Below are 17,080 nucleotides of genomic sequence, written 5' to 3'. Positions count from 1 at the left end.
TCATTTCCTTTGAATTAGCGTTGACATGCCTTAAAGACAGCAATATAAACAAACATAACAGGATGTATTGACATTAATTCAAAGAAGCAATAGACTGTATATATACTATACTAGATTGGTATGCTTTCTTTGTGCAGGGATACACAACAAGATAAGAAAACAAAACTCACAATGTCCAGTGCTTACTTTCTTTTGCAAGCAGTTAAATAAAATCTATAGAAAATGTTAATACAAAGGACATGTGAAGCTAATTCACTTTATTGAATTGAGGCATTTACAGCAGTGTGACTTGCTGTAACATACCCTTTGGCTTCAGTCATATGGGGAGCAAAGAGATTCACCATCTGCTGCCTTGAGCTATTTGGGAGTAATCCAGATACCTTAATACTCGTTCACAATCGAGGTGTCACCTGGCGTACTTGTGAGGATATTAATAAAATGTAGAACAAAGCAATTAGCCAGTGATAAAGACCTCTGTACCAGCATACCTTATGGTGATGGATATTGGTTCAAGTCCCTTTACATACCTGCTTTACTTTCTTGTTATTTGTTGGGGGACTACGGAAACTGTGTATAATACTTTCAAGCCTATTTTAGTACTTTGGTACTCAAGTACTTTATCTATTTAAACCTGACAGCATATTTTATATATAAAAAGGCAGTAACACAATGCAGTGTATATGATTTGATGTCTGTCTTCTTATGAGTAAATCAAGCATTTTCAAAATTTTTGAATTCTGAATATTTTCATATGAGCAGTTTATGAATGAATCCATTTGGATCCTGCTTGATAAATGATGTCCCCTGTGGGCTTTCCTGGTGAATGCCTTACAGTCCTGAGCCAAGCAGTTACCAACAAATTGAGAGACAATATGATACCTTTACTGATATGAACAGAGGAACTTTAGAAGATGTTCTGTCTCACCAATGTGCACCAATGTGCACCAATGTGTGCTAATCTCTTCTCTGTTGTGGGTTGACAAGCAAGTCCTTGGATTTAGTGGCATTTAGGGAGATTTTTTATTTTGGCACCAAGCAACCAGATCAGTCAAATCACTTCAATATGTTGTCTCATGACCCCATGATCAATATAATGACCGTAGTATTATTTACAAATTTAACAGTGTGAGGCAGCACAGTGGTATGTAAAGTGAGTGTAGCACATAGGACTTAACACACAATCCTGGGAGGTTCCAGGATTCCAGGATTCTTATATTCCATATGCTGCTTTTTTTCTGTAGTAAACGAACTGGAATGTCTGAAAGCATCCAGTGTTCTTTTGAATATGAGCAATGACTAAGTTTTCAAAACCCTTCTTGACAGAACAACTGGCTGTCTTGGAACCGATGGGTAGTGAAGCCAGAAAGCTAAGCTGTTTTCTTATGGGTTTATTCTTCTCAGTGTCTTACCCACATCTGCAAATGAGATTGCAAATTATTTGATTTGGACTAAATGAGACTTAGATAAAACTTATGTACACGACACCACCAAAAGAAACACAAAAAAATTTGATGGACAAAATAGCAATTTTCAAGTGGTGGGGTGTGGGAGCCCTCCAATATACTATAATTAATTCCTCATTATTCTGGATAACCTTTAAAATTCAGACTCCCACACTACTCACCAGCTAGACATAATAGACATGATTTATTTGATATGTGAACACAATAGCCTAACTCAGTGTCAGTATGTGCAAATGGACATTCTCTGCTCAAAATGCATTGCACACATATTAGAAAATGTCACTGGTAATGGGCTTATTCAATTTTTAAAGAACTCTGTCTGCTGTGACATTTAGAGGGATGAAAATTCACACTGGATAGCCTATGGGCTACTTCAGGGATATAAATTCTCCATGCAGCTCTATGATGTCTTAACTACCGTTCGGATGATGAGAGAACAAGCGGCAGTTTTAAATCCAGGGAAGAACAAATAAATTTTCACAGCCGCCATAAATAACATAAACACCATATTGAGACTAAGATTCGCCTACAGTGTTAAAGGCTTCTTATCGAGGATGCCCCTTAATCTTGTTCCCCAAAGCGCACAAATAATTGACGATCAATTCCATACTTTTACAGAGTGCTTGAAATCCTTCAGTGGACACAAGGCTGGTCTGGACATATTCTCACTTGCAACCATGTTTGTTGTTTGTATACACAGCATGCTGAATGATAATCCAAGAAATTTGCTAGTCGCGTTATGGGCAGTAACGCTTTATGTCTTTATGTCTGCATCTTCCACTGATTCATATAGCAAGTTACTCAAGCTGAAGTTTACACTGTGGGATCACTGATTTATGTGAAGGAACGACACCTTCTGCACTTTCAAGAAAATGTTTGGACCTCTGAGTATAAAACTTTAAAGGGTCCAGTGAGTACTGTCAATGCTACATAGACTTTAGTCTTTCATTTTATCACTTTTAGCAGGCATTAAACACTATATACCAGGAACATAGTCTGACCCAGTCATCTAGCCAACACAATTTAGGCCTTGTCAAAGTCAATTATATGCCTATGCTTTTTCTTTTTGCCTGCTTCCAACACATCTACTGCCTAATACAGTATATCCCACCCCATTTACAGGTGCCACTGTAACACGATTAATGGTTATGGATGATTAGTACAGTATATGTTGCACTTGATCCATTGGTTGTTAGGTTTCCCACCAAGGTACTCAAGAGCTTTGCTAGGAGGCATCTGTTGATTCTACTTCCTTTATACAGTAAGAGCCCTTTAGACTTACCTTGAATGAGAAAATGTGTACTAGACCCATGTATCAGGACTCATTATTAGCCTTCCCCTGAAACATGAAAATTATCCTAACTATTCTGAGACAAGCTAAAAGATACAGGCTTAGTATTTATAAGTAGTTCTCTTGTGGATATGAATTTGTTTTAAACCATTTCCCTTGGGAATCAAGTTTAATAAAATTCAACAGGCAAACATACCAGACAGTTCTGTAACAACTGAATATCCATTTGCCAGATGGCGGTCTGGAGATTAAAGTTGTTTTCTTTCACCTTCCCCTTTGGGGATCAGGTCCATAAACAACAAGTAGCAAGTAATTCAGCAACTAATTATTTTCTACATTGTGCCATTCTGCCATGCTGCAGTTTTGTAGGAAAAGCTAGCAAACATGAATAGAACCTTGCAAGGGATTCAAGTCTGTAAATGCATGTACAGTAGGGTTAAATTATCACACCACAGTGTGTCCGAAATGTCAGGAACCAGCTGGAATATGCTTAACAAAAATCTTTAAAGACATGGCTGAGAAAATGTATAGAGTGTAACATGAGAGGATATACTTTAGAATGTATGTAGTTTTACTCCCATTGGTTTCTAACTTTTTGTTGACCTTGAACATGCCTTTACAACTATTTTCTCTTGAACAGTACAACGTTGAAGTTACTGAAGAGCCAGACCTAATAGATTAAAGAATTTTGTTAAATCTAACCTATAATGTGAGAGCCACATTGTTAACTAAGAAGATGCATGGACAAGTGACATTGAATCAGTTTATAAAATGAATCATCTAAACTGAATTGAGCAGATTTAAATGAAACCGATTCCCCATATTTACATCTAAACATTACTTAAGTTCCTTAGCCATTTCAGTCGAGGGCTAGTGAGAAACATTGTTAGTTGTTTTAATCTGATAATCTACTGTATATATATAATTTGATTTAATTTGATGAATACAAATAAGAAATCAAAGCCATGTGAAGAATCTAGGTGTGAGATCTAGCAAGAACTGTTTAATTCTTAACAATTGGTTTAAATGTGAGAGTTTTTCTCTTCTTCAGCTTGGATTATGCTGAACCCAAGTATAAGAAGCTGTAGCTCACTGACATTTAGGTCACATGTTGTAGTCACATAAGGCTAATGGATTGAGATTTCTGCTATAAATGATTAAGAATTTCATTCCGCTGCTATATGTGAGTGACACATACTTAGGCTTTTAAATGTACATCTAACAACGCTACACATTTGCAAAACATTCCTTTATTATAAATAAATCATTTTTGTATATAAAAAAACTGGCATGCGTCATTCATGGCACTTACAGTCTCAGCTAAAGTCCATTTAGCCAATACAAGACACAGCTCATCTTGTTATGCAGGTTCCGGACAACGTAGAACAAGATTTAAAAAAAAAAAATAAAATAGCACATCCACAAAAAATACATACAATAGGAATTACAGCAAACATGGTCAACTCTGGTATATTTCATATATCTCATCTTTTTTTATGTTCACATTTCAGAAGTTTCAATACCAGTTTCACATCTCTTTTTACACTGTTTTCATTGGGATGCTTATGTTTACATTTTTTTTTTATTTGCCACAACTGCAAACCTTCATCTCCGTTTGCTCCTTTTTCTATGATTGTGTCTGTGCTTTACTGTGTGTGTGTGTGTTTGTGTGTGTGTTTGTGTGTGTGTGTATGTGTGTGTTTGTGTGTGTAAGACAGTAGTGATAACACTGGATTGCAGCGTTATACCCCCACTGGTGTAATACAGTGTTCCCATTCTCTCACAGGTTTAAGTTTAATGCAGAATGACAGGAAGTCTCATGCTCAGTAGCCTGTCAGAATCACATGACACGTCATGACTTGGAGAGGCTTCGCCCCTACATGGAGGCACTCCCATCTCAGATTGCATGATTGGTATAGCTGACATATGTCGTCTTGGTCGAGGGTGCTGCTGAACAGTGGAGAAACATTTTTAAGTAATGCATTTTCACTCTCATTTGCATCGCTATGCTTGTTTTTGCCCTCATAGATGAAATACTGACAACTTCAACAAAGACCTTTTAAAAATTTCATACAGTAAAGCTGACAAGCAGGAGAGGTATACCTGCTCAGTACTGTACGTACCTTAAACGATTTGTAGTCAATATTTTAACAGTGTTGAATGAATACATTATAACAGCTGCTGTTACTCGGTATATCTAACAGGAACACTCACTGTTGGTCTCCATGCTTTCGCAGAGCTCTGTCTTGACCTCTCCGTTGGGGCGATCACCTCCTTTCTGAGTCAGCTTACCCGTCATGGTGGCTGCAGTGACAATGGCCTTGAAGCTGCGCTTGCGCTTTGGCACATTCTGCTCCGGGTGGAAGATGATGATATAGACTTTCGGCATGTAAAGCATCCCCAGTGATACAGAAGCGCTTAGGCTCAGAGAAATTGTGAGGGTGGAGGTCTGGATGTACATCTAAGAGAGACAGCAGTAGAAAAAAGAGAAGGATTTAAGGAAGTTAATAAAATTATTAAAATAAATTAGCCATAGAAATTAAGCAAAAGTATATTAAATAGTATTCAGGTATTAATGGTTAAGCTGTTCCTATTCTTATTGTACTTCATTATTGCTCTTAAAGGTGTCAGCACATTATTTTATTAGCCTACTTTTACAAATACTATTAAAATATATGGTAAACGTGATCAAAGCAACTGCACAAAAAAGCATTGGTTGTATTAGCACCAGTGTGGGTAAAATGAGGCTTATTTGGATATGTGTGTTGCTGTGTTTGCGTCTAAATAAGCTTTACAATAGTAATAAAACAAAACAGCTCTGGACTGAACAGCTGATATGTCATGCTGGTTGATGTATAAGCAGATAACGTATTCATGCTCTGGCACAGAAATGCAATTACAATCTACTATTTTGTACTGTGGTTTACAGCCAAAGTTTATTTCCCTCTAAAGTTGTGAAGCTGATTAGCAAGATTAGCAAGTGACTACTGCAAGGTTTTTGTGTGTTCCTCTCTATTATTTTATGTCAGGAATCTGGGCCATGTGCTTATCTTGCTGTGAAGATGTATTGTTCAGCGCTTTAGCTACAATGATAATGCAGTCTGACGTTATTGAGTACACAGATTCCACCCACAGAGGGACAGCGCTAGTCAGGTGAAGGGTGATGAGGAGCATTGGGGTACAATAGAACACCAGGCCTTTTGTGGAGACAAATGGAGAGTGCAGCTTTAAAGCTTTGCCAGCAACCCATTTTCATTTCAAGGGAAAAAAAATCAACTGCTGTTTTTTTAACCATTTATTTTCATTTTAAAAAAATTGCAAAAGCTGTTAAATTGGTTCGTGTTGTTTTCTATTTATATTTCTCTAGTTATATTTCCCACAAATTATTTAATGTAATTGTTGGCAATGGCAGTTGGGTTATGATGTGTAAGGCTGCAGTTTACTTTAGTTTTAAAGTTTACTCAGTCTCAGTGAAATAATTTCCTTATAAGAAATAAGAAATACGTTCGCCTCACACCTCCAGGGTTGGGGGTTCGATTCCCGCCTCCGCCTTGTGTGTGTGGAGTTTGCATGTTCTCCCCGTGCCTCGGGGGTTTCCTCTGGGTACTCCGGTTTCCTCCCCTGGTCCAAAGACATGCATGGTAGGTTGATTGGCATCTCTGGAAAATTGTCCGTAGTGTGTCATTGCGTGAGTGAATGAGAGTGTGTGTGCCCTGTGATGGGTTGGCACTCCGTGCAGGGTGTATCCTGCCTTGATGCCCGATGACGCCTGAGATAGGCACAGGCTCCTCGTGACCCAAGGTAGTTCGGATAAACGGTAGAAGATGAATGAATGAATAAATGATTGAATGAATGATCTTTCGGCTGCTTCCTGTCTGGGATCATCTGGTCCGCATATTTTTTACACCGAATGCATTTCCTGATGCAACCCTTCCATTTTTATCCATGCTTGGGACCAGCACTGTGAGTTATCTCTTAAAGGATTTGCTCTCTGCCTGGGAACCGAACCCAGGCCACAGCAATGATGCTCTCAGCAATGAGAGCACGGGATCCTACTGGAACCCCAGGAGACACTTATAAAAAATAAATAATTAACATTATTTATTGATTGTCATGCAGGGTGTATTTCTGACTTGCTAGCAGTGTTCCCAGGATAGGCATTGGACCAATAAATGAGCTGTGGAGCTAATTCACAACAAACAATGATTGTGGACTCAACAAATATACCAACTTTATTGATCTGGATCCTGCAGTTTCTAGTAGGTTGTCTTCTATTGCCCTTTCTTGCACATCAAAACATAACATTTTAAAGTATACACCTATACTTATACAATCCGCTATTGAAAACATTGTATTTATAGTCTTGATTGACTATTAAAATAGAAATAAAGTTAAAGATTTTAAACTATAGTTAAGGCACTAAACTGGAATTTCATTCTTTAAATTTTATGATACATAAAACAGAGGATTTCTGTGTCCATGCATAATTTAAGACTATTTAATTAAGAATAAATCTATATGCAGAGCATATATTTACACTTACATTTCCATGAACAACTTACAGTTTCTGCCAATATTAAAATGCAAATACAGTCTGTTCGCCTTTCAACTTTCACTGTTTTCGCGTCTGTCATATAAAAAAAACAAAACATTTTTTAAAAAAAATCCCTCTAGTATTATAGTCAAAAATGGGCAGAAATGAAATACATTTGCAAGCCTGTTTGCATCTGTCAATCAAACACTATGGGAGGGACTTTTCACAGTGTGCTGCAGGTTTAAGATTACGTGATACCTGCACAGCTGAAAATATACTGAAAAGCTTCTAACTAAATATAGATAAATCTATGGTTTAGCTACTCAGATGGATTGATTAGACGCTCCTATAAAGTGTATTGTTCTAATAACTGACCAATAGACTTTTAGAAGCTTTATAGGAATGTTTAGCACTGGCTATCCTGGTCCGCTGAAGGCCCAGCACCTGATCGTCAACTGATGCATATTCACATAAATGAATGTACTAAAATTGTTCATCTTCATAACAGCAACAAACTCTTCTAGCTGGTCAAGGATCCTCCATAATTTCCTCATTTCCTTCGAATACCAAAATGTCCCTCCCATAATGTTTCATTCACAGATATACTCTATAAGCCCAAAGGTATGTGGACACCTAAACATTGCATCATTATAAAGGCCTTCTTTAAACTGTTGCCACAAAGTTTGAAGCACACAATAGTTAGAATGTCTTTACTGGTGTGTTACAGTTTGCTTCACTAGAACTAACACAAAGCCCCTGAGCTCCATGAAGACACGGTGTGTTAATGTTAGAGTGGAAGAAATCGAGTGTCCTGCACTGAGCCCTGATGAACTGGAACACAGACTGAACCCAACATCCAACATCAGTGTCTTATCTCACTAATGCTCTTGTAGCTGAATGATCACTAATCCCCACAGACACACTCCAACATCAGTGTCTGATCTCACTAATGCTCCTGTAGCTGACTGATCACTAATCCCCACAGACACACTCCAACATCAGTGTCTGATCTCACTAATGCTCCTGTAGCTGAATGATCACTAATCCCCACAGACACACTCCAACATCAGTGTCTGATCTCACTAATGCTCCTGTAGCTGAATGATCACTAATCCCCACAGACACACTCCAACATCAGTGTCTGATCTCACTAATGCTCTTGTAGCTGAATGATCACTAATCCCCACAGACACACTCCAACATCAGTGTCTGATCTCGCTAATGCTCCTGTAGCTGACTGATCACTAATCCCCACAGACACACTCCAACATCAGTGTCTGATCTCACTAATGCTCCTATAGCTGACTGATCACTAATCCCCACAGACACACTCCAACATCAGTGTCTGATCTCACTAATGCTCCTGTAGCTGAATGATCACTAATCCCCATAGACACACTCCAACATCAGTGTCTGATCTCACTAATGCTCTTGTAGCTGAATGATCACTAATCCCCACAGACACACTCCAACATCAGTGTCTGATCTCACTAATGCTCCTGTAGCTGACTGATCACTAATCCCCACAGACACACTCCAACATCAGTGTCTGATCTCACTAATGCTCCTGTAGCTGAATGATCACTAATCCCCACAGATGCACTCCAACATCAGTGTCTGATCTCACTAAGGCTCTTGTAGCTGAATGATCACTAATCCCCACAGACACACTCCTACATCAGTGTCTGATCTCACTAATGCTCTTGTAGCTGAATGATCACTAATCCCCACAGACGCACTCCAACATCAGTGTCTGATCTCACTAATGCTCTTGTACCTAAATGATCACTAATCCCCACAGACACGTTCCAACATCTAGTGTTAAGACTTCACAGAAGATAAGAGTGGATAAGAGTGGTTATAATAGTGGTTATAATAGCTAATAAAAGGATAAATCTGGAATGCGATGTTCTACAAGCACATACATGAGTGATGGTCATCTGTCCACACACTATTGGCTTTATAGAATATCACTGACCGTGAAAATATAATTGTTAACAGGAAATGTGTTTCATTTTTCGTCCATCAGGCTGAAAGAGTGCATTAGCAAATGGAGGGATTACTCTTGCTTTTTAATACGGCAGAACCATACCTTGTTAAACACTGAGAATAGAATGGCAAACAGACTGCATTTGCATTTTAATTTTGCCAGCCTTTGTATGTTGTAGTTTGTGAAAAAGCAACTGTTTTGCATATGAATCGCAAATAAAGTCCGGAATATGCTGCTATAGGAAAGCTTTCAGTGTCAAACACTAGAACCATCAAACATTAAACATGAACCAATGAGGATACAGGCTCCCCGTGACCCGAGGTAGTTCGGATAAGCGGTAGAAGATGAATGAATGAATGAATGAACTTATTTCCATATGAAACACCATATTTGGCATATTAAGGATGTTTGACAAGTGTTAAGTGTGTGTGTTCTTAATCTTTGGCAATGATGAGTTTAGAAGCACTATGTGCTCCTTATACGTTAAAACGCTATTGTTTTTTACATCTTTCCTGTTATATACTGTTATAGAACTTGTAAGATGTGATCATCAAACCTGAAATATTTGAAATGTGTGCATGGAAAAGATGCCAGACACTGCAAAACATGACATCATATCAAGTAAAAACATGTCAAATAGACTCAAGTTTATCTAGAATTTTCTATTAGAAGCTTAACATACCCCAAATATAACAGTAAGTTTGACATTGTTTATTTTATAGATAGATAATTTGTTTCCCTTTCTAAAATAAATGCTTAAAGGTATTTATGCCACTCACTCACTCTCACTCACTCATTTTCTACCCCTTATCCGAACTACCTCGGGTCACGGGGAGCCTGTGCCTATCTCAGGCGTCATCGGGCATCAAGGCAGGATACACCCTGGACGGAGTGCCAACCCATCACAGGGCACACACACACTCTCATTCACTCACGCAATCACACACTATGGACAATTTTCCAGAGATGCCAATCAACCTACCATGCATGTCTTTGGACCGGGGGAGGAAACCGGAGTACCCGGAGGAAACCCCCCGAGGCACGGGGAGAACATGCAAACTCCACACACACAAGGCGGAGGTGGGAATCGAACCCCCAACCCTGGAGGTGTGAGGCGAACGTGCTAACTACTAAGCCATCGTGCCCCCCTTGTATTTATGCCAACCGAACCAAATTATTTTAAGCTTAAAATATTTGGATTTAATGTTCTCTCTTTTAATCTTAAAATAGTTGAAACTACATCCGTTTAACTACATTTAAAAACAATTTTTGCTTTGATGTCTTTTTTTTGCAGCGTGTTCTGCAAGACCATAGCAGGTCAGCCTGACTGATGATTAGTAACTGAGCTCTCCACACCATGCTGCCTACACATACAGTAACTAGATTCCATTTAATGTAATGCCTTCATTAAAAATCACCATTTCTAATGAAGGCAATGCACCCCCTTGTTTATACACATACATTCTCTAAGGGTGTGAATTCATGTGTATCCACATTTCTGCTCGGAACTGATAGTCAGTCATGCAAAACAGAGAGAGGGAATGAGACGGTGAGGTAAAGAAAGAGACGGAGAAATATTTGTGGACGCTTTGTTGTTATGTTAGCATATCTACAGCATAAGAGATCTATATAGCATCCGATGTGAAGCGCTGAACGGAATAACAAGGTGTGACAATGAAAAGCGTGAACATTTTGGCACACTTTTGAGGGAGCTTAGTGTTGGTTTGGTGCCAGTGTGTGTGATCCACAGCAAGAAGGCTCACTGGCATTCATAGCTGCTTGGATAATGGCAGAGTAACAGAAGGCTGCCAAGAGAGAGCTCGTTTTATCATGATCCCTTTATCTTACTAAAAGAACCACAAATAAACTGTTGACCTCAGAGAAAAGGTGTTTTGGAGAGGTTCAGTTGCTGTGTGTGTGTGTGTGTGTATGTGTGTGTATGTGTGTGCGTGTGTGTGTGTGAACATGCCTTTCAGAGAGGTTACCCTGTCACTTTATATCATCACTTATCACCTTACACACACACGTGTGTTCACGTGTGTGTAAGGTGATAAGTGATGATATAAAGTCATCCACTGTACATCCACTGTAAAATAGTGGAAAATTAAGAATGATCCATTTAATTTAGCTTCTCTGACTATACAGAGTCTTACAGAAAGAGTGTATAGGATGCATAACAGACAACTGCATTTACTCTGAGCTTTGCATGCATATTTCCATGCAAGATATCTAATTTTGTGTCTGAAAATGTTTAAATCAGTGATAAACATCCCATAAAATGCCTGATGTATTTATCTATGGAAAATCTACAATACTTATATAATTCTTTCACTATTAAACATCGCTGTGTGTTTTGAGTTTTTTAACTTTTTTTATTTTTAGAATTATCACAATTACTCGTTTTTTTTGTGTGTGTTTTTTTTTTCGACCACAGTTCTTCCTCGAAGATGAGGATTCACCACTATCCTTCTATTAATACTTAATAATGCATTGGAAAGTTCTGAACAGAAAAAGAGTAACACTTTTCCATGACCTCAGAATACAGTACGTCTTCCTACAGTACATGTTTGTTTAAGAAATGAGAAGCGACTCACCGCATCAGTTAAGTTTAAATAACTTGTTGCACACTGAAACGTATTGATCACTGAGGTAACAATCCAATGGAGGGCTCTTAACTATTTGCTTAGTTAAATCCAGGTGGTTCCTTTTTTTTGGCCAGGCAGTGTGTGTGTGTGTGTGTGTGTGTGTGTGCACATGCGTGTGTGTGTGTGTGTGTGACTGCTATGGTCCACTTGCCTGTTGCATTTTCTGCCAGATGGCTGCTGGGATGTTGAATGTGTTTACGTCTCAAAGTTTATAGAAATCTAAATCTGTGTTTTTATCTATAGCCAAAATGCTGAGTGCAATACCAGATGGGAAAAGGTAGGAAACAGACTGTATGGTTGCAGAGCTGCACTATGTACAGTAAGATGTTATAAATAAATCAGTGTATTTTTGGTTTTGGTATTTATGTTTTTTTGTTGTTTTTTTTATTCAAACTTTAGAGACTTTTCCTTATCTGAGCAAGATTAAGGGAATCTGATGACTTTTCCTGATGATGTGTGGTGAGTGCTGGACCGGATAGTCTATATACTGTATATGACAACAACTGGTAACAATCTGGTCAAATGTTGACCTAACAAACAGTTAATGTAACATTTTTGCACGCTGGTACTCAGAATCTCTGAGTATCAACAAAGCATAAGTTCTGCTTGGACACCTGAGCATGTGGGGCAATTTTTGTAAATGTTTTATTCTTGTGTGATTTCCATTCCAGTCAACTCTAGGGTCACCTCTGGCAATTTTCTGTTACCCTGCAATTTCAACCTGATAGTCATCATTTTTAAGAACATGAATACACACAAAATAAATAAGTCAGTAAGTACATTTTCTATTTATGAAGTAATGCAAATTGTCAGTTAACCACCAAATCATCCTCTGTCCTGCTTTGACAATAACAATGCATATAGTATGTATTTAATGTATTTTTTTTAATGTGTTTTAAACTTCCGTTTTAAAAAGATAGTCAGGAGACACATATCTAAGGTCATCGTTCCATTTTCTGTCAAGAATGAGGAAGAGTCAACAATAACTATGAGGAGTTTAAGGGCCTAGTACCTGTGATGACTTTGTAAAATAACATCAGGGCTGTCAAGTGTCATGCATTGATTGTGACAGTCACGCATTTGGGTCTTTTGTCACGCTCTCCCGCCACACATCATATTTCTCACGCAGAAAAACTTTTTGGCTATTTATCATATATATATATATATATATTTATCATATACCGCTGTCTCTATGGAACCGGGCAGGAATCAAGCGCGTCTCCACTGGAGTTCTTAGTTGAGCCTGACACTTATCAGCCAATCAAAAAAAAAGAGGCTTCACAATAGCCAATCAGATAATAGCACTATCTGGGTAAGATTTAACGCAACAACCAATAAAAAAAAAAAGCATTCATTAGAGAGGGTATTTTCCATGGTTGGTTTGAACAAAACCTCAACACGAAACAGCTTGTCTCTGGACGGGACATTGTCCTCAGTCATGACCCTAAAAATGTCTGGGCTTGAGCCGAACTGTTTTAAATGGGAGCAACATTACAAATGATAAAGAAGTCCAAAAAGGCAATAAACACTTACAATAAACAACACCAGTCATAATCTCTCTCTCTCTCTCTCTCTCTCTCTCTCTCTCTCTCTCTCTCTCTCTCTCTCTCTCTCTCTCTCTCTTTCTCTCTCTCTCGCTCTCTCTCTGTCTCTCACACACACACACACACACACACACACACACACACACACACACACAAATTTATAAATGGAAATAAACAAATACTTTTTTTTTTGGGGGGGGGGGTTGGACCTTAGCTGAAAGAACCTCCATTTAACAGGTGCATTAATTTAGTATTCAAATAGCTTTCAGTCAAAAATCATGGCAATGTTTTTCTCAATATATATCAATTGTTTCTGCGTTATTGCAGTTTAGGAACAATTTCAATAAAGGAAACCTGCTGTTCATATCTTTCACCACACAGGTCTCCTTAATACAGTAGAAAAAAATGAATAATGATAATAATAACACAGTCATTATAACAAATAGCAGCAATAACTCACAGTACTACAGAGCTATTACTTACTATTTTAAAATAAGGTGTTTTCTTTAGGAAATGTGCTTGAGAAAATGTCATGTTTATCGTTGGCTGTAAATTTTTTTCACTCTTGAGCACAATCACCAGTACCAACATCAAGTAACAGGTCAATGGTCACTTTAAATAAAAAACAGTTTCAGTACCCCAAAAAAAATCTTATTGGAATTTGAGTTTGTCCCAGAGGATCTTATTGGATTTTGACTTATTTTTTATTTGAAATAATGTCTTGTTATTAATGTTATTGGAAATTTCAGACAGTGTTTTGGGAGTTTTAAAATCCTAAAGGTTTTCATAAAAGTCCTTTTTCAAAAATAGTTCCAATAAGAAACTTGTACAGAAATTTTAATTAGTTTTTTTTAATCATATTTTGAAACAATTTCTATAAGATTTCTTTAAAGGAACTGTCTTATAGGATAAGACATACAATTTTGTAGGACCACTTCTACACGCTTTATTAATGGATCCATTTAGGTTCCTATTCAGGTCTATATGGTAATCACCTACATTTATATCACTGCCTTTAAAATGTTTAAATCTAGCACATTGATCTCCCATATAGACCTGAATAGGATCCCAAACTGATCCAAATTAAAATCGTGTAAAATTGATCCTACAGGATATTAATGTCTTATTTAAGAAAAGCTCCAAAATGTGATGAAAATTCAAATGAAAATCCTGACCAAGTTTCTTATTGGAATCCTTTAGGAATGTTTTGACAAGGGTGCCACGGAATGACCTGAAATCAGCCTGGCAAACGCCATAAATTATGAACGTTTTGAGATAGACTACAGTGGGTGGAAGTGGATGGATCGCTGCATGTTTAAAATATTCTGGAACTGTGCCTTCGAACAAGCTGATGTTAATCACTGCAAAATTTCACGACTCAATAAATCAGTGGTTTTCTCTGAACGGTCAGATTGCAGCTGTACAGACAGTACAGACGTTTGTGATGGCTATCCAGTTGAAGGATTTAAATGTGTGTTAGAATTGTGTTCCCTGAAGCCTGTATTATACTCTCATATGAACCTTAAGCATCTCTGGCTTCTCAAAAACTGATGTCAGGGTTTTCAGTTACTCATGGTTTCACTCCTACTTCTGTACCTATTATATTTTCAGCTGTAATTGTCCTTACTTGACTTGTAGCCTTTTTTTGTCCAGTGACTCCATCACGAATATTTATGGTGTCGTGCTTGGGTGTAGCCATGACTGGGCCTTGCAGGTGAATGGGTGAATCACCAATATTTCTAAATTTATGCTAGAAATGGAGAATAATATTAGCGAGGTGAAATAAGTTTAATATTTCCAGGAAATCCTCCATTATAAAGAGTCAGGTTTTTAAGATTTACTAACTTATCATTATGAGGCTGTCAAAAATAGGTTTAATAAGGTAGAGTACTGGCCAGGAAATTGCATGTTTCTTATTGGGATACTTTTCCAGTCTAAACTAATATTAAAAATGAATTAATATCTCTACAATATCATGCCCTGCAAAATTCATACCTTATTATTACCTATGTATGTGTTCTAGCACAACACTGCTCCTTCACAAACATTTGAATGAACCGGAACACCAGCTGCACCTGAGACCTCCCTCACCGAACATCATTACTTGATCTCACTAATGCTCTTTAATGATATTTTGTTTGATGAAAAACATTGTTCAGTAGGTGTCAATGGGGCAAATATAAAAGGTCAACATTCAATTATCGTATGGATAAAGGTGTCCGTTTGCCATATATAATCCGAAATGAGAAGCACACACTTCAGTGTTTCCAAAAATGAGCCATGATGAGCTCTTAGGTCCTGATCCAGGACTTCTCTAATGCTGTCATTAAAATACAGTCATGCCCCTCTGCTCCCACTAATTAGGTCGAAATGTCATTGGAAATAGAACTATGACTTTTAATAGTTCAGTCTTCAAGAAAACGAAATCCTGTGGTATTAAGGAATTCTTTAAAACAGCAGCTGGGAGTTTTCATCCCTCAATTTCTTAGGTCATTTTCTAAGTCAGATGGAGAAAGAGGGGCATAGGCAAGGAGTATAAGGTGTATTCCCCATTGCTCTTTAATTCCTACTCACCCATGTTAAGTATCTAACATCCTGTACATGCAAGACAAAGAACTGGCACAAAATGCATCAGCCAAGGATCCTCAGTAGCGTTCTGAGCGTTCTGAAATATTGAAACCAGCCTATATGGCACCAACATTCATGACACATCTCTTCCTCTTTCTCTCTCATTCTCTCGCTGTACCAGTGATCCCTTCGGCTCTCCGGACCTGATTGATTCTTCCTGATACCCTAGTTCACTCGGAGACTCAACATTTGGAGAACGCTCACTGCTGCTGAGGATGTTCCACATGGACAGCCTGGAGATACAAGGAATTGCTGTGGATAGTACCACTTAGAAACAAGCCATGAAGATGGGTTTGGACTGTAATTACAAAATTACAACAGTCAGATCTGAGCTCCATTCAACAATACAGACTTAATTTAAATCTAAAGTGAATTTCCTGGTTATGTAGTTGTACTTTCTGACCAAATAGTATATAGTAATAGAAGTGAAATGAGATAAAATTACACTATACAGTGTCATCTATATGAAGATGGGTTTCCTTTTGATTCTGGTTCCTCTCAAGGTTTCTTCCTCATACATTTTCAAGCAGTTTTTCCTCACTCTCATCACCTCTGCCTTGCTCACTAGGGATCAATTTAAACTGACAATTTACAATTTATATACTGCATTTATATATTCATGTAAAGCTCCTTCGCGACAATGTCGATTGTTAAAAGTGCCATACAGATAAAATTGAATTTAATTGAATTAAAGCAATTGGTTTAAAGCATAAAGCCTGTTTAAATGATTTAATTGTTACTAATGGTTATTTAAGCTAGAAGCAGAAGACATTAATGAGAATAAGAGTTAAGATTAAATAGCTCTGTAAGTTGCTCATGAATGTGTCACTATGAGACTGAGGCTATTGAATATACTTGAGAGCTTATTTGTTGTTGTCTAGACTGACTGAGTCAAGTGCACCTATTGTAATGCAGAAAGTGCATGTGAATTGAGTCTATATATAGGGAATGGGAATGAGGATCTGATGTGGTAGGTAGGTGAGTG

The 17,080-nt window shown here is 37.8% G+C and overlaps 1 protein-coding gene across 2 annotated transcripts in view; it reads right to left on the bottom strand.

Annotated features, from left to right (window-relative positions):
* Positions 1-4,109: 4,109 nt before the first annotated feature.
* The window catches only part of grm8a (glutamate receptor, metabotropic 8a), a 189,886-nt gene continuing 176,915 nt past the window's right edge, over positions 4,110-17,080 (bottom strand). The window contains exons 9-10 of one of the 2 annotated variants that reach the window (XM_060889357.1): positions 4,969-5,215; positions 4,110-4,704 (exon numbers count right to left, since the gene is read on the bottom strand). In XM_060889357.1, coding sequence (XP_060745340.1) covers positions 4,652-4,704; positions 4,969-5,215 — 300 coding nt within the window. In that variant the 3' untranslated portion in view covers positions 4,110-4,651. The remainder of the gene's footprint in view (positions 4,705-4,968; positions 5,216-17,080) is intronic. The other variant, XM_060889358.1, reaches the window with a different exon arrangement.

Source organism: Tachysurus vachellii, chromosome 16, assembly GCF_030014155.1.
Source record: "Tachysurus vachellii isolate PV-2020 chromosome 16, HZAU_Pvac_v1, whole genome shotgun sequence".
Taxonomy (NCBI): Eukaryota; Metazoa; Chordata; class Actinopteri; order Siluriformes; family Bagridae; genus Tachysurus; species Tachysurus vachellii.
The sequence above is the reverse complement of the archived record's forward strand: the minus strand, read 5'-3'. Positions and strand labels throughout refer to the sequence as shown.